We start from the raw sequence: 25,591 nt of genomic DNA, 5'->3' as shown, positions 1-25,591 counted from the left end.
TAGAGGTGCACTTTGTTGCTGTCCACCTTTGTGTTTTTGTTCCATCTACTGGGGAACTGTTGGTATTACATTAAAATCTAAACAAATAGAAAAAAATAAAAAACATGTAGCTGTAATGACAGTTTCATGCATTATAGTTTAAAAATCAAATCATGTCCATCCCTAAAATAATCCTCATATCTGACCCCAACAGTTTCTGCACCATCAAAATTACACCTGTCGCCACCAGCTCTTGGAGCTGCTGTTTATCCATCGCATCCAAGCCTGCCCTCCCCATTCCTTTGATCCTCTCTAGTTTTCCTATAGCAAAAAGATCTACAGAAGGCACTGTAGCCATTGCTCTCCACATCACACAGGATGCTCTTCATCAACTTTAAAGGGGTCCTTGAACCACCTTTTTTACAACTGGAACCTGTTCTCTGAGCCCCTAAATGAAATACAAAACTATGTTGGGGCTCACTATATCCTGATAAATTAACCAAAGAGAGTCCCATTATAAAGCCCTACAATAGAGAGATAGGTATGACACCCCCACTCAGCCAGCACATGAGTGCTGATTGGCTAACTTACCTCGATGGCTCTATGATAGCCTGAAGCTAGAAACTCTGTGTACAGCATGTACAGATTACTAAATAGGTAACCTATGGATATATCTCAGATTCAGTCAAAATTTGGATATTGTCAGTACATCCTGAAACATTTAATGTGAGCTACTTCATTTTTCTTTGTTGTTTTCCTCTCATCCAACAAGGACATTAGCAGTAGCACGTAGCGGTAGCTCAAGCTAGTGTTGTTCTGCAGTTAGCATTACAGCCACCAACATTTATGTATATAATGCCAACGGGTAAGTGGGTTGGGACATGCAAATTTAAGGTGGTGTGTTTAAGATTATGACTCAGATCACCCAGCATACACATCCGTGGAGTGCAAAGCAGGGGGTGATCTGCTAACCTCAACAAGCACGTGGAAGCATAAGGCGTTAGCAGGTCAGACAGATACTGTATGCTGGTGCTTGGTTGTGCAATGCTTTGACAACAAAATTCAGCTGCTTAAATTGTACACGGAATACGACAGGGAGCCAATGAAGGCATGCAAGGACTGGGGTGATGTGGCTTTGTTGATTTGTGTTCATCAGGAACCTAGCAGCTGCATTCTGGACAACCTGCAGCTGATGTAATACTGAGCTAGGAATACCAGTGAGGAGCGCATTTGCATAGTCTAAACGGGAGGTAATGAAGGCGTGAATAACTGATTTCAAATGCCTTCGCTTCAAAATAGATCTAGGATGAGCCAGACAACGTAACTGATAAAAACAGGACCTCACAACAAAGTTTATCTGAGAAAACATTGAGGTCGACATCCAGTTTCACTCCAGGACTCGTTACACATTGCCTGTGGTTTAAAGTTATAGAATCACGGCCAGAATGGGAGCAAAAGAGATTTCAGGGATCAAAAATGATGGACTCAGATCGTTTAATTTAGAAAAATTAGCAGCTAGCCAGCCCTCCATACACGTCGAGAGACGAGAGTCTGCGTTTTTGTCATTTAGTGCCACATAAATTTGGCAGTCATCAGCATAAATATGATAGCTGATACCACGCAAGCCAAAGATTTTGTCTGTGGCAGGAGATATATTGAAAAAGGAGTGGCACAAGGATGGAGCCCTGCAGCACACCCCAGGTCAGAGAACATTCACATCACATTGAGGTGCAGTCCCAGTTTGGGGTAATCGAACGATTTGATAAATATGTGCAAAACCATTCCAGTGCATGAGTGCAATCCCCATCACCCCTACCCAAGACCCAAGCCGGTTCAACAGAATGAAATGATCAACTGTATTAAAGGTAGCAGACAGGTCCAACAGGATCAGCAGCAGCCGAGACCCAGAATCAGATGCCACCAGAATGTCATTAAGCAACCTAATTAGGGTAGATTCTTTACTGGGGTGTGGCCTAAAGGCAGAATGAAAATCATCTTGAGTGAATTGGTGTCCATGTGTGCAGAAATTTACACATAAACTATTTTCTCCAGCAAGACAGGAATGGTACCTTGGCGATCGGCCGAAAATTCTCAAAAATGGAGTGATCCAGACCAGGCTTTTTAACATCTGCACATCACCTTTAAAACCCTTAGGGAATACTCAGGTGCCAAGACTAGTATTTACACTGTTTAAGAGTGTGGGGCTCAGCATAGACATTGACTAAAACATCAATTTAGATGGGAGGCAGTCCTTGAGAGAGCCCAGTGGCTTCATGGAGTAAATAAACTTCACCAAGTCCGAGAGGTGAACTGAAGCAAAGTCAGGTGGGCTTGGTGATTCCACACAAACGACCGGTCCATGAAGCTGAAGGCCAGACCTAATATCCAAATTCTTGTTTTAAAAAATTCTGTAAATCTGTACAGAAAGCCATGAGGCCATCAGATTCAGACAACAACAGCAAAGAGTGTTTGTATTATACAGCTTAGACTGGTCACCATGGTGCTGTGTGATGATGTTGGAAAAATAGGTTTTACATGCTGATCTAACCAATTTCTGATATCAGGAAGTGGCGAGTGCACAGGAGTCTGTCTTTCTTCCACCTCCTGCATCGTCGCCTGAGGCTACGGATGTAATCATTTAGCCAAGGCTTTGAAATAGTCTGTTTCTGCCTAGCTCTGAGAGGGGCAACAGCATCCAGGGCAGCACGGCAGGTCGTACTGAACAGATGCAGAAGGTTATCTACATCCATACAGGAGGCTGAAGGGGGTGGAGTGAGGGAATCAATATCCAGAGTCGACAGAAAGTTAGAAGTAGTACTTTGAGTTATACACCTAGAGTAACGGGCAGCCTGCCTCCAAATGTGGAGGAAGGAGAGGTGAGATGGTAAAGGTAATCTCAGCATTATCAGAAAATCCCACAGAGTCTATGTCTTGGGCATGTCTTTAAAACCACAACAAGAAGAAGCGCTAAAAGCCTGTCTTCTAAAGAAAGATGTTTGTTTGCACCATCGTCAGACGCCATTTTTGACTACAGCTAAAAAAAATGACTGCGTGGCGCGGTACAGTCGGCATTTCTGCCTTTTTTCTGATGGTTATTTTGTAGTTGGTTATTTTTGAGCTGGCGCCTCATGTGCCTCTCTGCCTGAGAGTAACCAAACTAGTTATCTGGATAGAATTAAACAGAGGACGAGTCTGGCAGGCCAGGCTGGAGTTTTTTTGCAAATAAATTAGAATATTGTTATCAGCCATAAGTTGAAGATTTAGCTAAATATTTCCAAAATCATTAAACGTAGGCTTTGTCTGGCTGGATATTACTCTGGTCTGTTCTGACACTTTTATCACAGTCCATCCCTTCACAAATGTGATGAACACATCTCCCGTGTGGACATAGCCCACAACCTTTTGTGCAATCTCTCCGGGTCCAGAATGCAGGTGGAGAATCACACTGAGAAGGTGTATGCTTATATTGTTGATTAGTAGGCTGTCAACTCCGTCTGGTAGATGTTCTTGCTGAGCGCTCTCAAGAAGTGCAGACACTGCTGTGGCTTCTTGATGGCAGCTATGGAAATGACCCTGTGGTGTTGAGACTCAGGTTGATTGCCAGGCTCCACTTGGCCAGCTGGGGGAAACCAGCAGCTGTGCCAGAGGCCCAGGAGATAACAGCAAGCCCCCAGGCCCGTCTGCAGCTGCCCACCCCAGGGCAGGCTGAGTGGCCCGGAACCCAAGGGGGCCCAACCTCGACGGAGACCTGACAGAGCCCAGAGACCCAGACCCCACCAGGCAGCCACTGTTGTCCCTGTACTGTTCTATTCTCCCCCAAACCCCTTGCTAGGCTGCCAGTCTTGAGGTCTCAATTTCTGAGCTGGGGTTTTCTTCTCCCATCCTTGTTGTACTCTGCTACAGGCCACCCAAATACAACAAGGTTTTTATAAATGAACTTTCAGATCTTCTAGCTGATCTGCTCTCAAAATGTGACCAGGGGTTATTCTGGCTGATTTTGATATTCACGTTTGTTGCCCTCTGAAACCACTGGTGAGGGATTTTATTAATGCTTTGGACTCTTTTGGACTACAGCTGCTGGTGACTGTCCCCAACCTTGGCGGCTCCCATAACTTAGATTTGGTTTTATCGTTCGAGCTGGATGTGAATAACCTGAGAGGAAAGAGCCGCAGCGAACTCCGCTTCAGATGCCGTCTTCGTTGTTTATGAGAAACTGAGAATGTTTTTGAATCTGTTGTTTGAGTCTTACATTTGAAGCTGTGTTTCTGCTTGCCATAAGTTAGAAGTAGTTGCCCTAAATAGGAAATTTAGAAAACAAATTTGCATTAAATTGTTTTTCATGCCTCTTAACATTCTAACATAGTATGGTTATGAATATATTGTGGAGATAAAAAAAAAATATGATAATTAAGTAGTTCTCTCGCATTTGTCTAAAATCCTTCACCATTAACACATTTCAGACCGAAAGCAACTATTAGAACTACTGAACCGCAGCTTGTCCACGCTTCCCTGGGTCCTCCACTCATTATGCACTTGCACATTTAGCTACAGAGCACTGCTGGTGTGAGAAGTTCACGGCTCAACTATATCAGAGAAGGAGAAACAGCCGGCTGCTACCATTTCACCTTTAGGATAAACTACCAGAAAGAAAAAACACCATTTGAAGTCATGGACAACAAAAGACGTTTGAACCTGGAAAACAATGTGGGGTTTTCCGTTCCAGTGGACACGGCTCCAGGGAAGAAATCTAAGAGGAGGGATGAGTGTTCCATGACCGTGTTTTCATTCAATTTTCAGTTCAATTCAGTTTATTTAAGTAGCACCGAATCACGACAAGATCGAGTCGTCTCAAGGCACTTCACATAGTAAACATTCCAGTACAGTTCATTAAGCCAATCAGTAAAAAGTTTCCTATATAAGGAACCCAGCAGAATGCATCGAGTCACTGACCAGTGTCAGAGTCTACTGCAATCCTCATACTAAGCAAACATTTAGTGACTGTGGAGAGGAAAACTCCCTTTCAACAGGAAGAAACCTCCAGAGGATCCTGGCTCAGTATAAGCAGTCATCCGCCACAACTCACTGCGGATCGAGAAGACAGAGCAGACACAAGCTCTCTCTCTCTCACACACACACACACACACACACACACACACACACACACACACACACACATCTGTAAGTGTTCAAAACCTGCTTGCTAATTCGCCTTAGCAGCCTTAATAGCTTGTTGGTGGTTACCACAGTAGCCCTGATGAGCCACTGTTAGCAGCTTTAACATTTCTTTTTACCTTTGGTTGCTTTACATTTGTTCAAACATCAAAACGTTTTCATTTTGTCTGAACTTTGACAAATAAAATACTGATGTAATTGCAGACAGTTGTCATTACCGTTAATGCTCACACAACTAAATTAACTTAACTATTAGGTGGCCTAATAATAAGAGTTCCCCTCCCCCACAGTGAGCTTCCTCTCAGATCTCTGCAGTCTGACATTATAGCCAGATTTACCTTTAACCTGCTGTCAGGAGCTTAAAGCTGCTGCTGCTCACATGTTCACAGGCCCACCTCCGGGTCATCGCTGTGACTTAAATCTAATTTTGCAGCAGCAATAAATGTCATATAAAAGTATAATTAAAATAACTAGTATCTCATATATCATATTGTGAAATTACTACATATGCTTGAAAATAAATCAAAGTAAAGTGGAGATTATTTTTAATGCTCAGTGTTTATTTTTTAAGTTATTCGTTGAAAAAAATAAATAGCGAACGGTTTTTCCTCTTTTTTTCAGCGTTTATCCAAGCATCACATGATCCTTTAATCTTCAGTGTATTTCCGCCTTCACGTCGGCCGAGCTGTTATCAATGACTTCCATGGAGGCGAGCGAGCAGCATCGTTTCTGCTTCCACCAGGATGCCTTCTGCTCCGGGTCAATGAAGCCCTAACGCCCCGGCGGCATCTCCCGTCCTCCGCCGCTTCTCATCCATCACCGAAGCCTTCCGTCGAGCAGCCAACGCGGCCGAGCTGGGGGGGAATCCGGGCAAAGGGAGCCGCGGCGCCGCGCACCGGACAACGGACACCCCGCCGCGTCGAGGCAACAACAGCGGCATGCTCACCCGGGTCAAATCGGCCGTGGCCGGGTTTATGGGCGGAATCATGACCGGGGGCGGCTCCGGAGGAGGAGGTGGGAATTCAGGTTCGGATTTACCGCTGAAATTCCCTTATATGAGACCCGAGTTTCTGGGTCTGTCTCCGGATGAGATCGAGTGCTCCGCCGACCACGTAGCTCGGCCCATCCTCATCTTAAAGGAAACCAGGAGATTACCGTGGGCCACCGGATACGCTGAGTAAGTAGCCGGGCGGCTGCTGACCTTAAAAAAGCAGCTCTTTGTTTGCTTATATGAGTGAACGAATGCGCCTGGTGTTGGTTGGGCCGGAACGAGGCTGCAGATGAGAATTTGCTTCTTCTTAGGCTGACACAAGAGCATTAACTTAATTCAGCTGCACCTGTTGTGACCTACATCCATCCACAGCCATTCCTGCTGAATCTACTGCAGAAATGCATGAGCAGCAGTTTTCCCCGAGCTCAGGCCTGGGTGGTATGAGTAATTTGGTTCTCTATAATGATATTTAGGGCCATTATGGCTGCATGGTGCTAGGTAAATACATTGTGATTATTATATCAGTAGATAAATCCAAATTTCCTTTCTCCTCTCCTGATTTATTGTTGTGCTTCTCACAAATCACTCCATGGCTTTAGCGCATCAGCCACCACCACATAAACTACGCCTCTTTTAGAAAACTGCCGCCAATTTGTCTCGCTGAGGCGGCATCAGGGAGCATAGGTCGTTTAGATGTGGTCAGATTGTGGCAGTAATGTGGCGCAATCATGTCTTTTTTACAAGAGGTTACGCTATGGCAGTATAAGTGGAATGGGGGGGTCTCTGCGCAGCCGCAGACTTCCGTTCCACTTCGTTTGTGATTGAAGCTGGGCTCAAAATTGTTTTTGACAATTTGTTCCTAAAGGTGGCTATCACTCACAGTCCTCGCTAACGGCCAGGTTTTCAAAGCTCCAGCTCTTAACGAAGAGAAGCTCCTGGAGCTCTGCATCGCTCCAGTTTATCATCTCAGCTGATTCTAAAACTTAGTGCCGTGTTTGCTTTCATTGTCAATATTATAGCCAGCCGAAGCTCGGCAGTAACTCCACACGTGATCATGACTCCTCCCTGTTGCACCAAGATGTAATATGCATTCACAAGTCTGGCGCTGCGGCAATATTACTACCAACCGTAGCATCACGAATGCCACAAAATTCCTAGATCGCCATGCTGTCGCAGCACTTTCATAAGACCCACAGTGGCAACAGTATTAACGCTGATTTGCATGGTGTGTTTATGGGTGACCCTAAAATTGCAAGGTGCCTGGTCCCTTTGTAATCAAAGCAAGAAGTATGGCAATAGCTCTACTAAGACTCACTAAAATATTTAGCGCCCCACTCACCCCAAAACCTAAATATTTTCTTCCACTATCAATGGTGGGCGAGCCATCTGAGTACGCTGATCAAGAGTGCACCCAAAAGAAGACTGTGATGATGGTCAGCATTATATTTGGCTTCCTGTTGGCAGGCTCATCTCACTTCAATCCAAGAGGATATAAAACATCTGCAAGAGCAGATTTTAGGGGCACAGAGACCAGGTCTGAATGCAGAGAGAAATAGCTGCAGCTCCAAAGAGTGATATTTGTATGAACTTAACAGGAGACAGGAGCATCGAGCAGCCATAGTCATCACTAATTAGCGATGGGGTGCAGCCCCCTACCCTCTCCTTTTCTTCTCTGGAGTTTTCTATATCGCTGACCATGGCTTTTTCTGGGTCTCTTCTTTTGGGAGTTTGACAAAAAGCTGCAGACTGAGAATGAGTATGTTTACATGCAGCCAATATCCGGTTATGGTCGGGTTAAGGTCGGTATTCGGGTTTCTGAGTTGATCAGAATAACCCGTTTACAAGCATGAATAGAAAGAGTTACCCCTAACTTGCATAACTCGATTTAAATACGGACGTTGGGGTAGCGTCAGGACGTGTGGACTACGTCAAGACGCAATATGCGTCATTTCCGGTTCTTCTTGTTCCGGTATCCGTAACTTTCTGGTTACCTTCTTGTATATTTTGCTGTCTCTGTACTTTCGACCGTCAACAAAAGACATAATGTTCATACTTTTCACCAGACCGATGAAGACAGAGGTTTCCTCGTCGCTCCAAAAGTGTGGTGCTGTGCCGCGACTCGCCATGTTGCTCCCAACTTGTTGTTTACTTCCGGTGTTCTGGCGCATACAAGACGTCTCGCTACTCAAAAGACCAAGATTCCTTGCGAACAGAGCATGCGCAGAACACACGCTTTGATGGGGATATCCCGGTATGCGTTTACATGACCAAACATTCGGGTTAGAAAAGGGTTACCCCAGGTGTAGTAACCCGGTTATGAGCATATCCGGGTTTTTGGCGGTGTTTATATGCCGTGCGGAACCGGGTTATTGTGAATATTCGGGTTTTTAAAGGGTTACTGGCTGCATGTAAACGCACTCAATGTCCCAACCTTCTGATCACTGGACAACCCGCTCTGCCTCCTGAGCTACTGCTGTCCTTGTAGTTATACTCTGCACATGGATAGTGCAGCGATGATACATTTGTGATTTGCATTGTTGCATATTGTTATAGTTGCTTTCTCAAATATTTTACACACAGCTCAATTAGAAAACTGAAGAATGTTTTAGCAATAGGCCCCATATTTACTAGTTGTCACAGTCCAAAAGTATCCAATCGTAGTTGATACACATTTACTCCAGGGCTTCTTTTGACACAATCCAAACCACTCATATGATGGAGCACTGCTTTTCTTAAGGCACGAGTCCTCTATTCATTTGCAGTCACTGAATGCTTTCTAAACAATAATTTTTCTTGATAAATATTTATCCTGATAAAAAACGTTTCCTGCAGAAAAGTTGTTCAGATGGGATGGAGGAGTTTCTCGAATTTTTCCCACTGAGAGGTAGGGTTGTCACGATACTAAAATTTCAAACTCGATTCGATAGTGGAAAAAAAACTCGATACTCGATTTCAACACTATTTAAAAACACCAATTTACTGAACAAGTGTATTCAAAAAATAACATTCCTCAATTTATATTGCAAAAATTAAATGTTAAGAATTAAGTGTATAAAGTGCTTAAACCTTTCAAGTATCAGCATTTTTTTAGAACGTGCATACAAAAACTGGCGAAAGTTAACACTTTAAATGATGAATTGTCTCACTATATATACACTATTTGCAGAGTGATGTTTTGCTGCTTAAACTCTGCTTAAGGTGCATTTTTGTCATAAGATGTAATGCCATATGTTTTGTTCTGTACTTTTGAACAACTCTGTTGGTCAATAAAGGGAGAAAATGAATTTCTCCACAGTAGGACAAAGGTACATCTGCCGGTAATCTTAATAAAAACAGATTGGCGCACGGCAGTGACGTCATTAAAAGCGCTGGTTAGATTAGCCACGGCTAGTCTGTTTACGCCTAGAAATCCCAGACTCGCTGCAAACGAACAGGGGAATCACGTTAATGATTCCTAACAAAACCTTTCGACATTGAGATTTTTTGGTGCAGATAATGTCTTATTTCGAGGCTGCACCATGGGTGCCCATCCGCACCCGTTATATGGATATACACTGATGGCGATTCGCCGATGGATCTAAATACCCCGGGGAATCCAAGTAGCACCAAAGTTGTCAGCGTGAGTAAACAAACGTACTGCATGCTAGAAATTAAGTCCGGGTTGCAATAAACAGGAGTTTCCTTTAAGCACATAAGCGTGAATATACAACTATGTGTCGGACTTGGTATGCTAATTAAGTTGGGCTGTGAAACGCCTCCCAAATTCGCTGTTTATGTTTTTGTTTATTTATTTGGCAGACAAAACTTGGATCGGAGACAACTCGCGTGGGAAATTGCAATGTAGCCATGCGGCGTCTTCTTCTTCTGTTTGTCTGGGAGGCGGAGGCTGCTTTACGGCATCTGGCTGTCGTGCGTGTCGGTGTACTTGAAGAAGGCTGTGTATAATAGTCCATAATATCGATACCACAGGGATGGAATATCTAATTTAGATACCACTTTTAGCATCGATTTATATCTAGGTATCGATTTTTTTGACAACACTACTGAGAGGCTTAGTGAGCTATGGCGCTTTAGAAGCAACTAGGAGAAGCTAAAAGCCTAGTGGATATGGATTGGTGAAAGTTTGCCATTAAAATTTATAGTTGATACTTGGAGAGACACTTGATGTATAAAATGTATTCAGTATTTTGCTATCATCATCAGCACCACGGTATATCAGTGAGTGGACCATCTTTGCCATTGATTACAGTGATGACACTTTATGAACAGCAGATGAATGTGTTCATGCACTGCTCCACAAAACACTGTCAGAGACCATATTTTTTAATTGTCCTTGAAGAACACTTACTAGTGTCCTAATGAGATTCTATAAAGTAACTCCCTGCCAACTCTTAGTGCATAAACTCTAAGGGTCATTGAATACCTTTTAAGTGAAAGTAATTATTAAATGACTTGTAATGGAAGAATTCTCTATATATACTACACTATATCTACTCTTAATAAGTAAAATACCGTTTAGACACATATCTCTTTTCTTGTGGTCTGTGAACATCTCAGTCTCTATTTTTAATTTGAATGTTAATTGCACAATGATGCTCTAAGCAATGATGAAGCATCTCAAGTGGATTGTTGAGGGTAATGAGTTTTGCTCGGATCAGCGTTTATCTGTAATTAAGGTCTCCTGCATTGTCATGACACCAACCTTCAGATGTAGGATTTACAATCATATTTACTACTATCTAATGAAACTAACTCCCACAATTTGATGCCAAAGTCATTTCAAACCAGAGGTCGACCGATATTGGTTTTTCTATTGACGATACCGATGTGAGGAAGTTGTGGTCAGCCGATGGTCGATAAGTGCTGCCAATTTTTTGGGGCCAATTTCATGCCCGCAGAGGTGCCTGACTTTAAATCGGCTCTACTTAAGAGGCTTATCAGCCAATGATGAATGAATGTTAAATATTGGCACGATTAATCAGCCAACTGATAAATCGGTCGATCTCTATTTCAAACGAGCTATTGCCATAATAAGTTTCACTTGGTTGCAATAACACCCCGCCCACCAAACCGCTGTGATTGGCCCCCCAAACTAACAAGAGTGCTGTGGTTGGCAAGCCACCAGACCGGTCGAGTCTGCAGACGTTCCAGCCGAGCGTGGTTTGACCAACATGCAGGACAAAATCATTTTACTTCTGCTACTGTCTGTCTAGATTTCTAGGCTAGTAAGATGGTATACTCCTGTTGCTGCAACAGGTGAAACATGAGACAACTGCTGCTACATCTATCAACTCAAGTTGATGAAAAGGAGAAATAAATCAAATCTATCTTTTGATTTTGATGGTAAGTCTGAATGTGGATTCAGCTTTCACTCTGCATTTTTTTTCTATAAGAGCTATAAGAGCCGTGCATTAATCAAAACTTTTATTTCATCCCCGACAATCCTTCCATGATTTTTTTAGTATTGATAATATACAGTATTTAACACTTTTTTCAAGATTTTCAGCTTTGTGTGAAATGTTTGGCCCTTTGAAAACAAATGTAGGATTCTGCAACCACTTCTGTTTTTTGCAAGCTTATCTTGACTCTCACACTTTGCACCCCAACATTTTTGTGTTTTTAGCTGCAGAAGATAAATGACTGTAGCGTTTCCCAACTCGATGTGTAATTGTTTAAAATAATTATTAATATTAGTTTCTCTCACAGGCACACAGATTATCCTAGGTCCCCTTTTACGGAACAGTTCATGTCAGGATCTAAATTCATTATCATCAAAACATCATTTAAAATTGTAACAGTTAACTGTGATTGGACAAATCCTTGATGCTGCCATTTGGCTCAGAATTCACAAAGAAACAAAACCATCATCAGATTTTTGACAAGAGCCAGGAAATGAGATTTGGCTCCTGATGAGCAGGAAGTGAACTGTTGTGAATGAAACAAAGATTTGATTGGAAGGAAAATGATGTTCTTATTCCCGCAAATGGTGAAATGAAGACAAATGAGTCGTCGGAGAGCTTCCAATCGAATGAAAACAAAAGCAGCAGATGCGGCTCTTAGTAGAAAAACCGAGTCATGTGTTCATGGAGGAGGATTGATCTGGTCATGGTTCAGATGTACATGTCGACTTTGACTTCTGGTTATTTGCTTTTTTTTGTCTACCTTTGTATTTCTGAACATAATATCTCCTGGCCTGTACCACACACACACTCACACACAGATGATCAGATTACTGTTTGTTTACAGCAGGTCAAATGAAGCAGGAGGAGCTTCTGCATGGAGAATTGTTCGATTTCTGTGTAATGCTTTAAATTTTAGCCGTTTTATTATCATGAGTGACCTATTTAACAATAAATACATAAATAAAAACATTAAAGTACAATAAAAAAAAAGGTGAGAAGCAGTAACCTACCAAAGAGCAGACAAGGATGCATTTTGTGTATATATATATATACATTTTGTATATAGGAGTACATTTTGAATAAATACCCTAAAAAGAGCTTCCATTTGTTGTTGACCATTGATTTAAATATAAGGCCTACGTCCTTTAATCAAAGATTATAATGGGAAAATATGTAGTAATAACTATTTTGTTCAAATGTCAAAATTGTATTACCTGTGAGCATTCAGAATAGGTGTGGTAAGGCCAGCTTTTAGGTTTTGTTGTTTTTGCTAGAATTAATCACTTATTGTTGAAAACATGGAACTATATTTGTGCAGACTGTGACACCAGGGATCACGGGGATTGGCAGAAACTGCTCAGATTTACTAACAGGTGGCAGAACTGGAGGCTGCAGAGCTCAAGATGTTGAGGTTCTCTTTGGGACTGACGAGGATCAGGAATGAGTCCATCAGAGGAACTGCTCCTGTTAGATGTTTGGGAGATGAGGTCAGAGAGGACAGACTGAGGTGGTTTGGACATGTCCATAGGAGAGACGATGATTACATCTGTTGAAGGATGCTGAGGTTGGAGCCACCATGCAGGAAGCTGAGAGGCAGACCAGCAGGTAGGTAGATTAATGAATGTGGTGAGAGAGGGCATGAAGTTAGTTGGTGTGAGGATAGGGAATGCAGAAGATAGGACTAAGTGGAGACAGATGATCGGCTGTGAATGAGAATTTTAATTTGACAAATGTGAAGAATTAAAACTGCTGTCACGTTCATATGTGGTTGGTATAAAAGTTTGAGAACTGCTCCCTTAGATAGATAAATATATTTTTTATTAGTTTTTGTAAAAAATAAAAATTGGAGCATGCATAAACCAAAAACTTCATAAATGTCTCACATCACGTGGATTTCCATGACCCAGTTGTTTGTTGCTTTTGTACATCTTGTTGTGTTTTGGTTGTCAGACGTTTGACGCTTGAGGACCAGACGCCGCTGAGCAGAAAACAACCCGTTTGCATCTATAAATAGACCTGCCAATTTCACACAATCGCACTCGAAAACAGCCTCCAGATATGTCTGTCAGACAGACCACTCTCAGTGTTTTCGCCCTTCATTGTCACCCCAATTACACGAAGCAGTTTTAGCTGTTAATTAACAAGTGAGTTAACCTTTGAGATCATTCATCGAAGCGACAATTTAGTCATGTTATGAAATGTTGGGGTAACGACATAATTTGTATGTCTTGGCTCTAAGGAATTGCAGCAACTTTTTTGGTGAGCCTTAAAGTCAGCATGAAATGAAATATATATATATATATATATATATATATATATTTAAAACATTCAGAGTTCCTCTAAGTCAGTTGTTTGACCTATTTGAATCTTGAGACACGACCTAAATTCTTGACTCCATTTTTCAGGGTGATCAATGCTGGTAAGAGTGCCCTGAATGAGGACCAAGCCTGCTGTGAGGTGGTGGTGGCTCGAAGGAGACCAATGAGCTACTGCCCCCCCTCCACGCCCAGCAAGACCCCTACTGCCAAAAGACGCAACTCCCTACCGAATGGAGAAGGCCTAGGACTCCGGCTGGAGCACAACAGGACCTGCGAGGTAACATTAGAGACAGATAATCTGAGGTTTTTTAGAACGCTTACAGTGTACATGGTTAGATGGTAGAGGGCCTGTATTTGATATAACAACTTCTAGAGTCCTAGAACCCCCCAGGGTGCTTTACAACACAATCAGTCATTTACACCCTAATGGTGATGAGCTACATTGTAGCCACAGCCGCCCCGGGACCCACTGACAGAGGCGAGTCTGCCGTACACAGGCTGCTCCAGTCCCTCCAAACACCACCAGCCCAAGGACACAACCACAGCAACAACCTCGAACCTGCAACCTTCCGATTACAGGGCGGGCACTTAACTCCTGTGCTACCGTCGTAGATTGATATTAACCCCAAGGTAAAGGTATATTCAAATATTGTCTGACAATATTCAGACAATATTCCCCTGAGTTAGATAAATAGGATAAAATGTTTCATAACCAGCCCAGTCTTTCTCCTAATCTGGCAGTAATCTGTTAGCTTTAGCTTAGCATAAACAATGTAAGTGCATGGTAACAGGTAGCATTTCTTGATAAAAAGTCATATAAATTACTCATTGTAGCGATAAATATAGATTTATATCTATATTTCAAATGTGGCATAGATTTAGCTTGTTTTTAATCTTATATTAATTAATCGGGGCACCACCAGTTTTCGGACCTGGACCATTGGATATAATATCTATATTTTTGCAGTGTAATCAGTCTCAGAGTTAACACCACAAATTGATCTAAAGGATGAATTCTTGACAGAATGCGCCGATTATTCTCGAGAATTGTTAGACAATGATCAGACGTTATTTACTTTTGTGTCATCAGTTAAGGCATGGACAAAAAGGACCAAACACAGCTTATCGTTTCATGCATGGAATTAAGACAACTGTTAACCCAAAGCTTTATGGCAGTGATATGAAATACTGATCTGTAATAAAGTGGAAATTTTGTGACACCAAGTTTATTTGGAAAATGGGGAATAATTTCTACAGGGAGCAAAGTGTGTGTGTGTGTGTGTGTGTGTGTGTGTGTGTGTGTGTGTGTGTGTGTGTGTGTGTGTGTGTGTGTGTGTGTGTGTGTGTGTGTGTGTGTGTGTGTGTGTGTAGGAATGCAAGAGGGGGGGTGTGTTCAGGTGGTTGAGTGGATGCAACGAGAGTTGGCATGTGTGTGTGTGTGGTAGCAGAGAAAAGAGGATAATTCTTCAGAGCTAAACGTGAATTTTGGATCGAAATAAAACCCGCCATAAAGGAAATGTAATAATCTGAATTCATGAATCGGCTTATAGCAGAAAAGATCAACCAGTTGGAAATGTTTTCACAGACCTGCTTTCCGTCGCCGGAAGGGTAGCCAGCGGCTGCAACAGTCTGGGGTCCTGGCTCGTGCCGAGGCCTTTTTGGATTAAATGGTGCTGGCTCCCTGGTCGGTCAACGTTGGTCATGGAAGGGAGCATGTGGCCGTTCTCGATCATGGCTTGACCTTTCAGTTCCTCCAGCTGCACCAAACGTGGAATTTAGATCATGAGTCCGAATTATCCAAACGAGATCGAATCAGAGAATCTGTTCCAAATTGGGTTTAACTCTTAATGCGAGGACTCGACCGGACCGCGCCGACTTCCGGTTTCACATAGAAATTCAAAACAAAGCAAAACGGAACTCTGAGTTTACTGTAACTTTTGAGAGCTAATGGCTTAACAACTTTTATGAGCGTCGATTATCTTTTGCTGGGCCAAGATGGAAAATCCCAGCACAGGTTCGCGTAACGCGTCTTTCTTCTTTGTTCTGCTACCATGAAGTCTGAACTTCTGGTTTTATAAACTTTCTTTTTGTCACACCCACATGTATTTCACTCCTTAACCACTTGATGGCACTGTGGCTCTTTCACATAATCTCTGCCTTTCCAACAATGACAGATTTATGATTACAATTTACCAAAGTTATTCCAGAAGGGGGTCAAAGTATCATTTTAAACAGAGAAGAACTAAATTTATGTCTTAAAACTAGACAGTTTTACCATTAGCATGAGTTTTAACTGGAGAAACACAAATTGACAGAGGTTTAACATAAAAGAAAACACAAAACAAACAGTTTAGGTTTGTGACTGATAAGATTTTAAACTTAGAGCACCTTGATTTCTATTGTAAGGGTAAACAACCTAAACACCTTCTTTGATCGTAGATAAACAGGAATGCAAGGTTTATAAAGACTCAAGTCATGAAGCTCCCCAGAGGACATTAAGGGAAGCTTTACGACTTCCCCCATCTTGGGAAAAGGGTCAGTTTGAGAGTTGATGTAAAACAGGCCGGTTTCTGATATTTCTTGTGCCTCCTGATTGGTGCAGAAGTGGGGCCAGTCAAATTGGTGCAATTTACAATCCTGGGAGAGAGTAGGAGGTAACCAGAATGCTGAAACTGTAGGCCAGTCTCAAATTCCCCTTTTTGTTTTTCTTCTGCTAAATGTGAGAGGAAAAACTTTGTGGAAATAGTTATGTTCTCCTTCGTGTGAATCCAAACAAAGTTAATCTGAGGATATAAAATGTGGATTTCCGCTACATCAATAACGATCCTTATTTTTCTTGGTGACCTCAATAATCACATCGACTAACATAAAGGAGCTCATTTAGATTTGGGACTACGTTATGACAAAGCACCGCTGTAAGCCACTGCTGCAAGACTTAAGGACGTGACACAGCAACCCCACAATAAACTCAAAACTCACTCTTTACTGTCATTAAGGTAAAATGTTGTAACTGTGATACAGTAAGCTAGGTATGCATCGGTCCACTTTGACCAAGGTCCGGTCCCTACCTCGGTTTTTGGGTCACTGTTTCGGTCCACTTTGGATCATAGAAAAGCTTAAGAAAGTCTGAAATTTCCCCCCAAAAATGTGTTCACTCGAAAATATAAATTCTCAGACAAACAGAAATGTCACTTTTAAAGTGCTTTTGCAATATACTGGTAAACATACCAAAGACTTTGAAAAAATGGGACCCAATGCCTCCCTGCTTGACACTCAGCATTAAGGGGTTGGATTGGGGGGTTAAACCACCAAATGGTTCCCGAGCGCGGCCACAGCTGCAGCTCACCGCTCCCCCAGGGGATGGGTCAAATGCGGAGAACAAATTTCGCACACACATCAGTGTGTGTGACAACTAATGGGACTTTAACTTTAACGTTAAATATTATAAAGTGCCTCTTTAATACTGTATACACTACAGTACTTTAAAACTTTAAACATCCTTCAAATGTTTAAAAAAATGGTCCAATGGAGAACACAGAATAAACACAAAATTGTTAAGTGCTATCTTGTAAAGCACAATCTATTTATTCCTTTAAAGTGAGGCTAGCTTACTGGTGTTTACACAGCCTTGTGAAAATGGGTTATTGCAAATTCAATTCAATTCAATTTTATTTATATAGCGCCAAATCACGACAAGTCGTCTCAAGGCACTTCACGTAATAAACATTCCAATCCAGGTCAGTTCATTAAGCCAATCAGAAAAAGTGTTTCCTATATAAGGAACCCAGCAAATTGCATCAAGTCACTGACTAGTGTCAGTGTAGTGTAGTGAGAACAAATAATCGGGTTTTGTTTGGACGGGTTATTGGCTGCATGTAATCACAGTATATGACAGAAAAGGGCTTCTTAGTCTTAAAAAACTCCTGAAAAAGCTCTACCATAGCTCTCTTCTTGGGAAGGGGGGTGCATCTTCCTCCTGGGATGGTCCAGTTGTTGTTACTTCTTCAATCTGCCAGAAGAAAAGTAAGAGATGTTTAAGATAACAGCATCTAAATGCACTTTGTTTTTGCAATCTTAAATTGAACACATAATACTAAACATTGAAAGTTTTTTCATCTTTTTGACAACTGTGAAATCTATATTTACTTGATACACAATTATTTGTGTATGTGAAATAAATCCACACAAAACATCCAAGTGTAACTGTGGGTCTTGCTCCTGGACTTCTTTGGTGAGATCCTTGACAATCCTGACCTGGGAGGTTTTTGAACCTGGGATCTAAGGCTGCTGCTTTTTGAAGTTATTTTTGAAGCTCAGGGTCTGTGTACCTCTTCTAGTGCGATTGCAGCTTTGGCCTTTTTGACAGTTGGACTATCTTCTTCCTCCAGTTCCATGGATCAGCTCCTTCAGGGGACGAATCATGGATGAGGTGGGAGTGGTTTCACTGCTCATCAGAGTTGTCACTGTTTTCAGTGGTTTGAAGAGTTTAATGAGTTGATCTGCCAGTCTCTGCTCATCACCACTCAACACAGTGCCATGTTCTTGTTGATGGACTTCAGGAGTAAATGGCAGGCTGCTGTTCAACATGTCATGTATTCCATATAGTTGTCACATCATGGATCAACTTGTAATTTGGCAATTTTAACTTCTTTGTTTTTACAGTCAGCACATGGTGGACCATGGTGCTTTTGTGAGAAAAAAAACTCACAACTTTTCTAATCTTCCCAACGAGGTGGGGCACATTGTTCATTGGCACTGCCTTCTTAGCTGCTAGACTTACAACATGTGTGAAGCAGCCTACTGTATCTGTGGTCCGAGCCCAGCCGCCTCACGAATGGCATTCTGTCACTGCATTCCTCAGTTCATCTGCCAAGTGTGCGTGTGTGTGGCTTTCATACAGGGGGCGGGTTTGCAGTACAGCACTCTTCATTTCCCTGCCCCAGATATAGTGCACTGTAACAATGAGGTAACTGTTGCCCTGGATATCCAGCTGTCAGTGGTCAGCACGAGATTTTGTGTTTCAGCCAAGTCATCATCAATACATTTGCGCGCTGTGTCATAAAGGCCAGGCATTATTTTGGTGGTGAAATGTTGGCGGGAGGGCAGCATGTAATGTTAATCAAAAGTTTGCATCGTGTACCGAAACCCAGCGCCTTCAGCCGTAGAAAACGGCTGCAAATCTTCACTGAGAAACTGTGTAATACTTACAAAATTTACGATCGGCCACTTTGAGTTGCATATGTAAGCTGAACGTGAACAGTTTCTAAGGGAAGATTAGCATTCATGGCCTTGCCTTGCGACGGTGGAAAACTGTATTGATTTTGCAGCCAGGAGAGGAGCAGACCATGTCTCAGCTAGTAGAAGCTAATTATTAGCAACTCCACAACATGGTGAAACACATATGGGCTGGTGTTATTAGTGGAAACAACGCGTAAGGCTGGGTATTACGGCTTGAGTCAAATCACGAAATATAGAGCAGTATACTTCGATAACAATAGAGATGATACTAAACTCAACGCACAAAACCAAAAGTTTGTCCGCTAGATGGTGCTGTGGCAGCACAATTGATCCACAGCTAGGGATGTCCCGATACAACTTTTTCACTTCCGATACGATACCGATATTGCAGCCTTCAGTATTGACCAATATCGATGTCAATCTGATACGATATCAGCACAAATCATACATACTTTTACCCATTTCCTAGTGTGGAATGTATGAAAGGCTTGCTCAAGTGATATTACTCAATCAGAGAAGAAGAGTCAATAACAGTAAGTATGAAAAAAAGAAAAAAAATTCTTAACCATTGGTTGCAAAAATGTGAACCTTAACAAACTGCTTATATCAGAGATTTTTGATGCCGTCCAATATAATCCGATACACTGTTTTTGGGCCGATGTCGAATTACTTCCGATATCGATATCGGAATGGGACATCCCTATCCACAGCTAATTGAATTGATAGTAGGATTACCCCTTGACCAGTTTAACAACTTTAAAACTACAGTGAAATTCAATGAATAAAATAATAAGTACTTTTATTTGTTAAGTTAGTTGATTGAGAATGTCACTGTTTTGGTCAAATTTGGGTTTACAACTTTTTTGGCCACGACTGCTAATGAGTAGTTTCAACTCAGTCTGATTTACATTGGAAAACATTCACCAAAAGGTTCCAGTTAAGTAAATAAAACTACTCATGCACTCAGTGGCCATTTGTTTACTGAAAATGCACCAGTAGCTTTGTTTATTAATGTCCCAGCAAACTGGTCTTTGACTTCAGACGGAGAAAAGAAAATCTGGAGTTGAGCATTTTCTAAAGAAAAAGTTATAACAAACAGTATATTTATAGGTTTCCCATGGAAGCAAATAAACAAAATGTCTGGAAATTGATAAAATTCCAAATATATGTGAATTCAGTTGCTAAGGAATGTATACACCAAAGCTATTCAATTTGGTCCTGGAGAGTCGGTATCCAGTATATTATAGGGGTTTCTCTGCACAAACAGACTTGATTGGTTGGTTGGATCACCTGTGCAGCAGCTCATCAGGCTCTGCAGAAGCCTGTTAATTACCTGCTGACTGAAATCAGGTGTGTTGAAACAGAGTTAAAAGAAAAACGTGCTGGAAACTGGCTCTCCAGGCCTGGAATTGAATAGCCCTGGTATACACACTGCTTTGACAAATGTGTTGTCGAGGTTGGGTAAGCAGACATGACATTTTCTCCTTCCAGTGAGACAGAGCGTTACACAGGAAAAAAGTTTGACCTCAGCAGCTCCCACACAGAGCTGGAAAGTGAGTCATGACGCTGTGTTTTTCCTATCGGATGACTCACTGAGAAAATAAACCATCATTACTTCCTTTTCCAAGTCAGATTTGTTACCAAAAAGGGCATAGTTATTGAGTAAATGGGATATCCTTGAGGATTTCTGAATAATCATCATTTGGAGACTTCTTTTACAAAAACAGAACTGTTTTTTATACATTTAGATTTCCCTTCATGTAATCTCAGTCAAAATAAAGTTTGGTGATTTTGATTTTTAAAAAAGCGTTTACTTTCTCAATTATTATCCTCATGATGTTCTGCGTTTTCTTATCTGGAGCAAAATGTTCTGTTTCAAATGTGTCACCAAAGTTAAAGGAGGTACTCTAGCAGTTAAAGATCTGGCTGTGCTTCAAGTTTTTTTTTTTTTTTTTTTTACAATGGAATATGGGTGATAGGTTGTAAAATAATAAAATAACAAGACAGCAGAAGGTCTGTTAATGAGTCAGATTTATTTTAAAGTTCTTGGTCTATAACAGTCTGATATCCATCATATTATGTGAAAACACTTTTAATTCTGGTTTTTGGGGTTTGATCTGCCGTTAATGATTTTGTCCAAGTCAGATATTTTTTCCCCCAGCCTTTTTATTTATTTATTTTTTACTAGCATCAGCTCCACTCCGCCTGGACCGGGGTTGGAGTGTTCTCGTGCCTTGGATTTTCTCACACACAACAGGACGTATTTTCAGCCCTCTTCCCGAGGCAGTCTGAACTGAACTGGTCCGACACACCTACTGCTGACTGGTTGGCTCAAAATCATGCGTACCATTAGGGGCAGCCTCAGATTGGCAGATAGAATCAGCCCGTGGGGGCTTCCTGCATGCACGATTCATTATCTTTCTGGATACTGTGGAGTTGACGAGCCTCTGATTGAAGCCGTTTTCCCTTGTCCCTCACTGTTGTGAGGAAACACACACACACACACACACACACACACACACACACACACACACACACACACACACACACACAGTGTGTTACGTCCTGGCTATGCTAGGAAGGTAAGGAGGCAACAAACCTGTGACCAGATGGAATGGGAGGAGTACATGCATTTAATAAAGAAACAGCAGGTAAATATACTTACAATTTACAGATAATTACTAACAGAAAAAAAACCTTACCAAACAAACAGGGCATTCACAATACTAACTTAAAGCTCTCATAGCTGTGAATATACCAGACAAAAAAAACACAGGCTCAGAAGGACTTCAACTGAAAGAGGCCAATAGCATTTACTATCCCTAAATCTAACCAGAGGAGCTTTAACTCTACACAAACCACCTTTAGGTCTAACCAAGCTTCTAAACAACAATATCTCACTAGTAATCCTCCACAGTAGTTTCACAGCACAAAGTTCCAACACCGCTGACCAAGTGGGGGAAACAGCACACCACCAGCTGCTCCCAAACTGCAGGTAGATCAGGAAGTCTCTTATAAGCCACCCAGCAGCTGATTGCTGGATGATTCCCAGCTGATCCCAGGTGATGGGCGGTGGAACCAGGAACAAAGCCAATTGAATCCCCTGGGCTGCAGGCTGAAGAATATGGAGAGCTGGGCTGTACACTCAGACAAAAACAAAACGAAGTACAGAGACTTTTCTAGAGGCATGAAACCAGGGATCGTAACACAGTGCTGCCAGACACTGCAAAGCAGGATGCAAAATCAGAGTGAGAGTCTCCAAAAGCAAGACTGCTTAGGCCGCTTTCATTTATTAATGGAGACACAGCAGACTTCTCCGCACCTTTGCGCCGCCCACATGCTCAGAGATGCGCTCATGACATTACAGACCACCCGTGTTCTCAGTCACGTCCGCATGCCTTAGGCAGTGTGGAACGAACTTAGCCAGGTTGGGGCGGGCGGAGTGGAGTGGAGCCAATGCTAGTGTGTAAGTGGCACTGGAGTCAACTATGCCCATTTTTTGTGCAGCCTACGGTTGCAACAGCTGGCACACAAAATAGATCACTTGGGAGTTGGGACTTTACTGGAACTTTTCTAGCCTACCTGTTAGGATTTTATTTTTTTTATCTATTTTATGTAATTATATTTATATTTCAACTTTCATGCCATACCAAATGTCTGATTTTGTGAAAAATCACCATAAAATGTATTTTTTAGTTGGGTAAACACCTTCCTTAGTCAAAATAAATGCACTGGAGGCGAATAGAAACCCATCCAAGATGGCAGCCAGCCACTACGGCAGCTCCAGGCAGTGCCAGTCCACGGGTGTCTACCTATATGATGTCTGTGATCGTCACTCTTATCAAGTCGCCTCACAGGTGTCACGTGATCAGAGAAGCGTAATTTGATAGGCTAATAGCCACTCGACTCAAATGGGTGACTGACTTCAGCTTGGGTCACCTCAATGGCTGTAGAATTTTTACAAATGAAATTTTTGCTGCTGTATTTTCAGTGAAAATTTTCAAATGCACAATTTCATATAATAAAACTTCAATGTCTAAAAAGGTTATATTCTGGTGAGACTTTATTTCTTCCATAGACGGTGACTACACATGTACCTGACCTGTGTTACAGTAGCTCAGGTGTAGCCAATGATAGTTACTAAACACAAATGTGTCACCTGACTCATTCTGCCCCTTATGTAGGCTTTAATAGTTTTATGGTACAGAGGAATAAAGTCTTGTTTTCTAAAGGCGTGGTCTCATTGAAACCCGCTGGTAAACTTGATTAATATGAAGTAATGCCTCTTAGTCTGATCCAGGGAAAGGCTGATGTGGCCGTCTGAGGATTACATTTATGAAGTTGGAGGTCATTTGGTTGTAAGTGAGTGATTTATCGTAGAAGGTTTAGTTTAAGTCTGATATGTTTCTGTTTGTAGGACAGCGAAGGGCTCGTTTTCCACTACTGGGCCTTGTTCGATGGTCACGCCGGTTCAGGTGCAGCAGTCGTTGCCTCCCGACTGCTCCAGCACCACATCGCCTTTCAGCTTCAGGTCGTCATCGAGATCATACGCAACCTCCATGCTCTCCCGCCTGCGGTGATGGGGGAGGAGCCTGATAATACCCCCTACCTACAAGGAAACACTCCAGGCCCTCACCGCGCCCTGACCCGGGCGGCTTCACTGCGCGGGGCCTCGGGTGCTCCGAGCTCCCCTAGCAACACCCCGCCCCCGCCGCGCTTCTACACGGAGAAGAAGATCCAGCATGAGAGCCTGGTGATCGGAGCAATAGAGAATGCCTTCAAAGAGATGGTAAAGATTTTTATAACACCGTACAAGAAGCTGTTTCAGATGTTCTGTAATAAAATGCAAAAAAGCAGAAAAGTTAAAAAAAAAATCTAATTGTTGCACTTAGTTTACATGTATGATATAAAAATGCAACAGAATACAAATATGTAGAGATACATATCTTTAAAGTAATCATTTGGCCCTAACTGAGGCAGTGCCAGAATGTGGCCAGTAGATGGCAGTAGAGGGTAGCGATGGTGAACACTGGTGCTCAAAAAGAAATAAAAACCCTCATTAAAGCTCTAGTCAGACAGGCTCCCTGTCGTCATTCCCATGGCGAAAAGACACGCCCGACTCTTGATGTGACATGCTTTATTGAAGATCATCTCTGCATCATTTAAAGCAGTTGCCAAGAAAAACAATCCACCCCTTTAAAAGCTTCAGACAGAAAAATCTCTCCTCTGTGAGGTTCTGCCTGCAGACTGGAAACAGCCATGTATTTTTTACCTGCTGTGTGAAGCCAGAAACAGGATGTAGAAATAAACAGAAGAAATGAAGCACATAACATTAACTTGCTGCTGGTTCAGGGGAAAGAAATCAACGCTTTAAATTTCTGTTGGTATTTCTATCATTTCCAACAGGGTGTTGAAGGTAAACATAACCCGCCTCTCATATTCGTTTTCTAAAATGTTTACTCAGGATGTCCAGATCGAGAGGGAGAAGCACGTTTACAACATCAGTGGAGGTTGTACGGCACTCACCGTGGTGTACCTGCTGGGGAAGCTCTATGTTGGGAATGCAGGTGACAGCAGGTGTGTTTGATTTGCTTTAGCCATGGTATTAAAGAGCAAGTCACCCCTACCAGAATCTAACTCCACGCCCATTTCCTGTTTGAAAAATGTGCCACAAGGACACGTTGCCTAGCAGACCGAGGAGCCGCTAACAAATACACACACAGGCTCACAGCGGCATTCTGACATCATATGGTTCCAGCTAACGTCATAGGTTACCTCTTAGCCAATAGCGATGGCAGATTTACATACAAATTTAGTGCAGAGTTTTTACCAGAAGAGGGCGCAACACTGACAGTTTTAGGCAGAATATATAAATTTGAACTAAAGTGCCAAATTATTGACTGCACGTGTCTACAGCACGATTAGACTTTCATTAAAATAATTTATCAGCAAGAAAAGTTGGTTTGGGGGGTGACTTGCTCTTTAAAGAGGTGCCGGCACACTAATTATGTTATATTAAACCTGAGGGAGCCAGAGACATTTTGGGGCAGAAACAAAGAGCTGTGTGTTCATTCAAATGGCTTGTTGTTTTCCCTGCAGAGCCATCATCATCAGAAACAATGACATCATACCCATGTCTGCAGAGTTCACACCTGAGTCTGAACGACAACGACTCCAGTTTCTGGTGAACAAAAGCAAGAAATGTTGACCTGTTTTTACTAAAACATGTGACTTGTGTTGACTTGGAGGGTGTTTTCTGTCCTGCAGGGTTACATGCAGCCTCACTTGTTAGGGAACGAGTTCACACACCTGGAATTCCCCCGCAGAATTCAGAGGAAGGAAGTGGGCAAGAGGATGCTGTACAGAGACTTCACCATGAGTGGATGGTGTGCATGTTTAGTTTTTATTATTTATTATGAAAAGTTTGAAAGTATACTTTGATTTTTGACTCTTAGTTACCCAAAGCTTTTAATCATTTTATTCCATGAAAC

At 42.1% G+C, this 25,591-nt stretch overlaps 1 protein-coding gene across 2 annotated transcripts in view; it reads left to right on the top strand.

Annotated features, from left to right (window-relative positions):
• LOC107383948 (protein phosphatase 1H) overlaps window positions 1-25,591 on the top strand; it is a 45,068-nt gene that overhangs the window by 8,583 nt on the left and 10,894 nt on the right. The window contains exons 1-6 of one of the 2 annotated variants that reach the window (XM_015956882.3): window positions 5,698-6,328; window positions 13,950-14,139; window positions 23,518-23,889; window positions 24,565-24,677; window positions 25,200-25,284; window positions 25,368-25,486. In XM_015956882.3, the coding sequence (XP_015812368.1) occupies window positions 6,090-6,328; window positions 13,950-14,139; window positions 23,518-23,889; window positions 24,565-24,677; window positions 25,200-25,284; window positions 25,368-25,486 (1,118 nt within the window). In that variant the 5' untranslated portion in view covers window positions 5,698-6,089. Of the gene's footprint in view, window positions 1-5,697; window positions 6,329-13,949; window positions 14,140-23,517; window positions 23,890-24,564; window positions 24,678-25,199; window positions 25,285-25,367; window positions 25,487-25,591 lie in introns of those variants that run through there. The other variant, XM_054740052.2, reaches the window with a different exon arrangement.

This window comes from Nothobranchius furzeri, chromosome 1 (genome assembly GCF_043380555.1).
Source record: "Nothobranchius furzeri strain GRZ-AD chromosome 1, NfurGRZ-RIMD1, whole genome shotgun sequence".
NCBI lineage: Eukaryota > Metazoa > Chordata > Actinopteri > Cyprinodontiformes > Nothobranchiidae > Nothobranchius > Nothobranchius furzeri.
Note: the sequence above shows the minus strand (reverse complement) of the source record. Positions and strands in the feature narration are given on the sequence as shown.